A 9,004-nucleotide genomic window follows, 5' to 3' on the forward strand; every position below is an offset into this window, starting at 1 on the left:
AGAGAGAGAGAGAGAGAGAGAGAGAGAGAGAGAGAGAGAGAGAGAGAAAGCTAAACAATTATGATTGAATTCAGTTTTAGGAAGCAAATTGTAAGAGTGTGTTTTACAAGCGAAAGTGAAAGTGAAGTTTTGAAATGAATTTTTTTTCAAGGCGTTCTGCAGCCTCTCTGATCGTCTATACAAATAGATAGGAAACGTCAAACAAGAACAATGAAGCGGCACCTGGTGACTGTTTGGAGAAATAGAGAATCATGTACATAGTTTGATGTAACAAGTATGCGTCTGTGTTAGTTCAAACGTAAACGTTGAAAGTATGACACATTGCACTTAGTCCCCAGGTGCCGCTGTATTGTTTACTATTTTCATGATTAGAAAGGCTGGCGTTCTGATAATGTATTGCGAAGATTTCTCGCTTGAATTGAAAATCAAGGATAAAATTTCATGAATAAAGAAAAAAAATCACAAAAACAAAATTTGATTCCATTTTAATGGATCAATAATAAGAGCCCATCTCAACCATTTTCATCTCATTGCATATGTTCCATGTTCCATGTTCAATTGATGCTCAAATACAAATGCAATGCGATGATTCTTAGATATTTTCTTCCTAGTGTAAATGGCGATAAAAAAAAGTCATGAAACGTACCTTCTTGCGGTCCTTCATCGATCCTCGACCCAATACAGCCATTTTACACATTGTCTCTTCTTGCAGTCTTTTCATTGAATTACCCTTTGGCCCAAGCAGCTTACCAACGAAATTGAACTGGTTTGGCGCAACAATGTTTTCGCAAACAACATGAGATGAGGCGGCAAGAGACGCAAAACCGACGAAAAAAAGGGGAAGAAACAAAATCGACACGCGCAAAAAAATCGAAAAGAAGAAGAAGAAAAAAAAAACAAACAAACCAGTTAAGTGGTTGCATGGTTTTGGAAATGTGTGCAAAATATATAGTATCGTCGAGGTGTTCGATTCATACACTTACTTTAGGGTGTTCCTTTACCGGCACTAGCACCTTAACAGTGACTCGAATCTGTTTCTCGCGGTAAATGTCTACATACTTCTGTTCTCGTTGTGGGATGCGGCCACTCTGTTGAACCTTTGCAATCTCTGCAAGCGAATAAAGAAGACAAGAGAAAAAAATGTGAAATAAATCCAACCGAAATCGATTTGATTTGGTGTCTTGTGAATTTCAAATGTCATAGGCGCACACGCCACAGAAAGAAGACACATACGCACGGCACCAGTGGCACTGACTGATTGACTGGCAGAAAAAAAACATGGGCTAATAAATTGATTGAAAAGTAAATGTCGGCTAACTACTAACCAGCTTCGAGCAATTTTTCAGCATGTGGGTACTTATGATCCATGCTCATCTTTTCGTTGAGCAATTCCCGGATGTATTCGTTGACCTTTTCGGGTAATTGGACATTTTCTTCTGCCTCATCATCCGATTTGACCGATGTGGTGGCATTGTTGTCTCGCCGCTTAAAATCACTTGATCCATCGCCACTGTAGTTAAAATCGCCGTTTCCCTCGTATTCGGCCATGTTGTCAGAGTCTTCGGTTTTACGCCGTTCTTTTTTTTCCGATTTTTGTTGTTTTTTTCCGGCCGTTTTTGTAGCTGGGGGTTGAGGTAATGGTAAGCCGACCAAACACAAATATTCCAATCCACTAGCAACAACCTCTTTCCTTCTTATTCCGACTCGTTCGCTTTTTCTCTTATTTCGTTTTTCTTAATATGTCAAAATCGACTTCTTCTTTTTTTTCACTTTTGCTTTTCAATAATTTCGATTTCACACCAACTCTCCCGACTGCTTTCCCAATTGAATAAACACTAACTACTTCTATTTTATATTAGCACACTGTTTTACATTGATTTTTACTTAAACTGTATGGCAATTTCAAATATTCCTGCCTATTTTCTCGTGTATGTAAAAACGACGGTATTTTTTCACGTTTTTTTTTGCTCTTCGTTTGCCTTCGCTCGCCTGTATGAGTTGAGTGTGATATTACAATAATACAAAAAAAACCTAATAAAATAAATATGTCTGCCTACAGCGGCGCGTTCTATTGTAATAATTCTCTACATTGCATTTCGTAGCGAAGATGTGTGTACTTAAATGCGTCTCCTTACACAATCTTGCCATCGCTTTGACATTTTGCAGCGGTAATCATGTCATTCAGTGTTACATCGCTGTACGAAAACCAAAAATCTACACATGACGATCGATCATGTTTGCATTTATGATTGTTTATGCGAGATTTTTTTCTTTAGAATTTATGGATTTCTTATGAATTCAATTTTAGAAATTAATTTATTAAAATTCATTGATCAAAAAATATTTCCGGTCCTTGGGATTTTTTTTTCAATAGTGATTGGAGTTGTCACAGCTGACACATAGAGGGAGCCCATTTGCACTGATAGCAAATTGCTGATTTTTTAAATGACTTAATCCATTGCCAATGGAACAATTGATACCAATTGAAGGGAAGTTGAAACCGCTTAAGATAAAATTTAACAATAGTTAATCGCTGTTGATGTCAGCTTTCCTACACTTGTGTAGAGAATTTTCTAAAGTGTATAACGTTTCGAAAGTTCTGCTACACAAGCAATGAAGGGATGGATAAATGTCAAAATAATGATACTATACCATTGATAAGAGGATTTATTATGAATTTTTTTCCCGTTATATCCTATTTCATTACAAATGTAAATAAGGTGATGGGGACCGGGCCAAATCCTGGAAATGCATGGATCCAAAAATATTCCACCGGAATTAAACATTGGGCAAAAGACAATTGACAAAAGTAACCAAATCGCCTTTTTTTTATCTATAGTCAAAATCACTAAGCAATGTATCTAAGAAATAAAATTCATTTTTTTCTTTTCAAAAATAAAAGCCCTGAATTTTAAACTAATGTGAACGTCCCTCAAATATTTGATTTACAGTTTTAACCCTTTATCACATTTCGGTTCCTAAATTTATTAGATACGCCAGACGCTATAGCTATGAAACCACTGAATATTTTGCATTCTTGTTTGAAAACAAATGTAGGGAATTGAACTAGCTTTCATTTGATACTTTACAGGCTACAATTGGCTGGCTGAATGGAAAGTTTTTTCTGTTCATGTACTGCTGTAAAAAAAATGCGAAATTATAGCAGAATTCCACAATTTTCCTCCTCTTATCTTGTGGGTTTGTACATTCTTTTCAATTGTCAAACTAGGACTTGTAGGACCAAAACACATCAATTTAACTTTCTGCATCATTAGTTTTATGAAATTTAATTTTTTCAAGCTTTTATAATGATTTGACACTTTTGACTCTTTTCCGATTTTCTCGACAAATACGCAATTTTTCAAAAATCTAAGTATGAGGTCTTTCTCTATTTATCATGGCACAAAACATATATCAAAATGATTCAAAAACAAAAAATTGTGCATCAAAGGGTTAAGTTCAAGTAGTCATACTTTGCTATGCGCCATGAATGCACAAGCACATTGCACACTCGCAACATTTTTGATTTACTTCTCATACGTTCAGGGCTGGAATTCTAAGTCATTCCACCAAAATCGTTCGGAATTATTTTTTTCGTAGATAAGACCAATGGTCTTAGACCATATTGGAGTGAAAGAGAGACATTCCACTATTTTCAGCGTCCCACCGGAATTATTTCTCACACAATCCACTCTTTCTTGAGTTATCGGAATAATTCCGGTGGGACGCTGAAAAATAGTGGAATCTCTCTCTTTCACTCTAATATGGTCTTATGTACGAAAAAAATAATTCCGAACGATTTTGGTGGAATGACTTAGAATTCCAGCCCAGAAGAAGATTGTTCTTTGGACGCGAACTGACACAAATATATCAATGGATTTTTTGTATGATTCAATCAAAACATCTTATTGTCAATTTAACCCTCTAATGCATACAACCGCCTCTAGACGAGCAACATTTGAACGCTTGTAGAACGTTAACCGTACATCGGATCACATTGCTTCAAAAAAAATTTATTCGTTAATGTTTTTTCTTTATTTTTGTCTTTGTCACCAGTACACCTAGCCCTGGGAAAAATTATTGCATTAGAGGGTTAAAATTATTTTCAAGGTGTTTTGTTTGAATCATACAAAAAAATCAATTGATATTCTCATGCATGTAACCGTTCGAGCGGTTAAAAAAATCATCGTTTTCGAGAGAGAAAAAAACAAGTGCAATATATTCTGATAGAAGACTTAATCCTTCAATTCCTGCACTTTTCCGTTTCATATCAAGCACATTACAAATGAAAGTACTGTAATAGATTGACTGGAAGGTTTGTATCTTCGTAAAGTAAAAAATGTCATCAAAAATATTTTCTAGCAATGAATTTGGCAAAACAAAAGGAATCGCAAATGATCTTTCGTACGTTTTTCCATTTTTCTGTAATGATTTCGTTTGTGGGGGCAGAATAAAGAAAGTACATTTTATGTGCTGACAATGGCAGGGCCGAAAAATAACACGCCAATCCCAATTTTGGACACATGTATTGGTTCCAAAGCATTTTATGCTGTTTAAATAATTGATAAAAATGATTTGTCGAGTTTTCAACCCAAACAATTTTTATTCGGTGAGAATTTAGTCACTCGCCGCTTATTCCATTTTGTGATGCATTTACATCTGGCTGCGAGCTCGGGCAAAAAGGACAAATGTATAAGTGATCATTAGCGATTCCTTTTGTTTGGAAAATATTTTTCATTTGTGTTTTTGGTTGACACACTTTTTACTTCGCACTTACATTGTGTGAGCTGACAATTACAACTTGGCCAAACATTTTATTTAGAGATTTTCAAAACCGCCGAACGGTTTTCAAAATTTGGCCTCGAAAGAATAAGTTTGGAATCAAAAATTCGAAAAATGTAGGAAAAAAACCACTTTCTTAGAATGCATGCAGTTTTTGAGTAAGGTGGTTTCGGAAGACTATCAATGTGCCGTTCTCGGAATTGGTTGGAGCTATTGGAACGATAAATACCGCAATTTGAAGCTAATTGCAATTGCTTTCGATCCCGCCTGACCGATTTTTCATATATGATCTTGTTTCATAGTCACACACCACTGAAAATGACTTCAAAATTTTTTAGGTAGGGGTGTTAATAGGTAATGTTAGTGGCTATAGCGGTAAGAAATCACATTTTCTTTGATTTGGCTGAAGGGATTCTCGATATCTTGATTTGTTGAAGTTTTGGACTGAACAGGTGATCTCCTTGTTACTAAGTTCTTTGCCTCATATTGGTCGACAATTTTCTCGTTTTTCCCATGCTGGGTGACTATTTTGATGATGACTCAATTGGCGTTTTTTTTTAGCGCATGGTCAAGTTCAGCCTCTGAGCACATGGTCAATATCAAGTAAATAAATGTTAACATCCAAGAAATTAGAAACAACAGCCTAAATTCCTAAGCCTAAAGTTATCATTGTTAAAATAATAATGATTTTGGAATGGATCCAGAAGTGAAAGATCGATCTACAGTTCAATAGATGCCATAGGGGTATCGCAGCGACCATAAAATATATGTATTTCATCAAGTTTATCAAGCTCTTTCCAAGTTTATGCATAGTGTCGAACTTTTGTTCAAGCTCTACCATCTAAATGTACAGTAAAATAATTTACGGGCACGACGTAAGATGGCGTTTTTTCTGGTCAAAAAGTTGTAATATCCCTTTGATAGATGCCAAATACAAGCACATTTGGAGTGGAGTATTCAAATAAAATACAGACTTCTCCGTCGATGGCCGAATCATACTGTCCCCAATTCATTTTTGTCGTCTTGCTTAAAATGATATCTTATAGCTATGAAAATTAAATCGCACACCGCTTTCATTTCGAATATTGCACTTTATTCGATTGCCAGATGGCACATTCAACATTTATACATAAAATGTTTAGCTTCTAGAACATTCATTTAGCATTGGAATTTATCACCATACCATCTCGTGGTTTTGTCCCAATGTTCGGGACCAAGTATTCAGACTGAAATATGTAGGGTTTGCGGCTATCCACGAAGCCACCGTTTGAGATCCCAAAATTTATATCATCATCATTTTGCGACGCAGCGCGATAAACCTAAATAAACAACATCTATTAAAATTTGCCTAATTTTTCACAATCGAAATCAAGGGGCGAATCACTACTGAATTGACTGAAAGTACTGAAAACAACTGAATTTTTTTTTCTTGATACTAAAAAGTACTGAAAACCGGTTTTCAGTAGTAATTCGCCCCTTGATCGAAATTGACTCACTTGACAGATAAGGCCGAAACCGAATGCTAAACTATAAAATTTATAGTGACACTATAAAATTTGAAACGTGTTTATGCTGTGTTTAGCCGAAGTATTTGGTCAGATTCTTTAAATTTATGCCAAATTCAACTAAATTAAACAATATCCACACATAATTTCTTCATTTTTTTCAATTTTATAACAGTTTCAATTTTAAACTACACTATAAAACTTATAGGGTACACTAAGTGTAGGATATTGTTTAATTTAGTTGAATTTGGCGTAAATTTAAAGAATCTGACCAAATACTTCGGCTAAACACAGCATAAACACGTTTCAAATTTTATATTGTCACTATAAATTTTATAGTTTAGCATTCGGTTTGGGCTTAAGTAATAACAAAAATATGAACAAACATATGGAATTCATCTTGCACTTGAACTATCACTGCAGCTGAGAATCTCAATTTGAAATTAATGACAGCAGCGAAAGTCTTTTATAGTCGACGACCAAATTCTAAAAATTTCAATGCATTACAATAACCTAATCAACTTTGAAATTGTAGTTTTAAAAATATTATTGCAATATCATGATCAATCAACATTATAAGGCAGTGTCTCGTGTAATGAATTTCAAACTTTAGTTTTGCTTCGGTTTTATTATTGATATTACAATGATTTCGAAATAAATCCTGAAGGAAAAGAAAAGAAGGTGGATTTGCAATTCAACATATACCAAATATAAGCATCTTTGGATCAAAGTGTTTGACTTAATACAGACTTCTCTCCCAATACCAAAACTATACCATTCACAAATTCATTTTTGCTGTCTTCCTTGAATCGTTTTGAATGATATGCCATATGAGAATGAATCGCACACCAATTTTATTCTGAGCATTGAACATTATTTGTTCGCCAAATTCAACGGAACATTCAACATTTATACATAACTAAACATTTTTTCTAGAACGTTTATTTTTCTATTGGAATTCATCTCCACATCATCAGCGCGAAGTTTTGGTAAAAACTGGCAGAAGTTGTTGTATTGTAATATAAAAATTATGCTGCGTGCTCCCTTTAAAATTTCGTTACATGTGCGTGCACTGCACGCACTCAAAACACAATTTTTCATTATACATATTATATCGTTGGGTTGTCTTCGTAGGCAGGGGTATTGCGTGGGATGTCGTCCAATTCAGCGGATTCGCCTTGGTCTTCGTTGATAGCGTTGGAGCCGGCAACGAACGTGGCGATGTATTCGAGTGCTCCAATTTTCGTTGTATCATCATATTGCGATGCAGCGCGATAAACCTGAATAAACAGCAACTATTAAAATTTGTCTTATTTTTCACAATCGAAATTGACTCACTTGATAGATAAGTAGTAACAAAAATACGAACTAACATTTGTCATTCATCTTGCATTTGAAATATCACTGCAACTGAGAAAATCAATCTGAAGTTGATCAAAACGCGAAAGCCTTTTATACATCAACATTGAAATTGTATTTTTTAGAATTATTATTAGCGAGATTAGGCTATCACGAATCAATCGATGCACAGGTCATATTTGAAAGGACTTCAACGCAGTCAATGTCTTGAAAGCATGATTTTTTCTTCGAAAGTTCCATTCGTCGAATAAAATAAATATCAACAGAATGCACATAAAAATTAAACTAAATTCGCTGGTTCATGAATGAAACATATTCTCCATTTTAATTAAATAAATATATTCTCCCTCCATTAAGAGTTAGACTATGCAAGTAAAACCTGCCTGAAGCACGCAATTTTTTCAACGTATTTTTAAGTTTGATTCCGAGAATTCGACTGGCACGCAAGTGCAAATTTTTGAGTGATTCCATTCTATGCATATGGAATTTTTCGGCAAATGGACTTGCCAATGGAATTCTCGGAATCAAACCCAAAAATACAGTGAAAAAAAAATGCTTGCTGCAAGCGTTTTACTTGCATCGTCTGACAGCACCCTAAAGGAAGTAAAGTAAAGTAAAGCAAATCAAAGCAAATTAAATGAAACGAAATAACTGTTATTTTTTTGTTTTAAATTTCATCAGAATAATTTTTTTGTTGAAATTTATTTCCATCATTTTATTACATAAGTTATGAATCTTTCCTTAAATTATACATAAAATACTATTCATCTTCATCATTCGATTTCTTTTTAAATTTATTTTGTTTTTTCTTTTTAATTTTCTTTTAAATAGTTTCTATTTATAATGCATGTGTTTTGTTGTATGGGATCGCGTGTATTTTGCTGCATTGTTGTGAGTTTGTGTGTAAATGTGTGTGAGAATTTTCCGTTTTCTTTCTTTCATTGTAAAATAAATGTGTATAACACGTTTGAAGTAGTTTTGTTTTTCTTCTTCATAGATTCGAACTCGGCAAAATATAGTGAAAAAAGCGACAAAAATGTAAATTACATTTTAAAAAAAAGAGAAACAAATCACAATTATTGAAAGAAGGTTGAAGAAAATGGAAAGAAAAATTACAGAAATGAAAAAAATTACACGTAGTCGAATTATATACAAATGGGTATTGATTTCTCTAAATATACTATAATAATTGGGCCTTCATTTATATAATTATTTGTCCATTTTTTGTTTTTTTTTTTAATTGCCACATTGAAATGAATTCTTCTCTTATTTGAAAAAAAAAGATAGTTTCGCGTCGCTTCCAATTCTTTATAAAACATTATAATTAGTTGTTATTGTTTGTTTTTCACTTTTGGACA

At 34.0% G+C, this 9,004-nt stretch overlaps 1 protein-coding gene across 4 annotated transcripts in view; it reads right to left on the bottom strand.

The window, feature by feature from the left end:
• The window catches only part of LOC129574681 (KH domain-containing, RNA-binding, signal transduction-associated protein 2-like), a 9,876-nt gene extending 7,735 nt beyond the window's left edge, over positions 1 to 2,141 (bottom strand). For 3 of the 4 annotated variants that reach the window (XR_008688723.1, XM_055457018.1, XM_055457016.1), the window contains exons 1-3: positions 1,326 to 2,132; positions 984 to 1,108; positions 647 to 763 (exon numbers count right to left, since the gene is read on the bottom strand). Coding sequence is in view for 3 of the 4 variants with exons in the window: in XM_055457018.1 (XP_055312993.1) it covers positions 647 to 763; positions 984 to 1,108; positions 1,326 to 1,548 (465 nt within the window). In the remaining variant the exon portion in view is untranslated. Of the gene's footprint in view, positions 1 to 646; positions 764 to 983; positions 1,109 to 1,325 lie in introns of all 4 variants that reach the window. The other variant, XM_055457015.1, reaches the window with a different exon arrangement.
• Positions 2,142 to 9,004: the final 6,863 nt, after the last annotated feature.

This window comes from Sitodiplosis mosellana, unplaced genomic scaffold (assembly GCF_009176505.1).
Source record: "Sitodiplosis mosellana isolate CC-2019 unplaced genomic scaffold, AAFC_SMos_1.0 Smas_scaffold_6165, whole genome shotgun sequence".
Taxonomy (NCBI): Eukaryota; Metazoa; Arthropoda; class Insecta; order Diptera; family Cecidomyiidae; genus Sitodiplosis; species Sitodiplosis mosellana.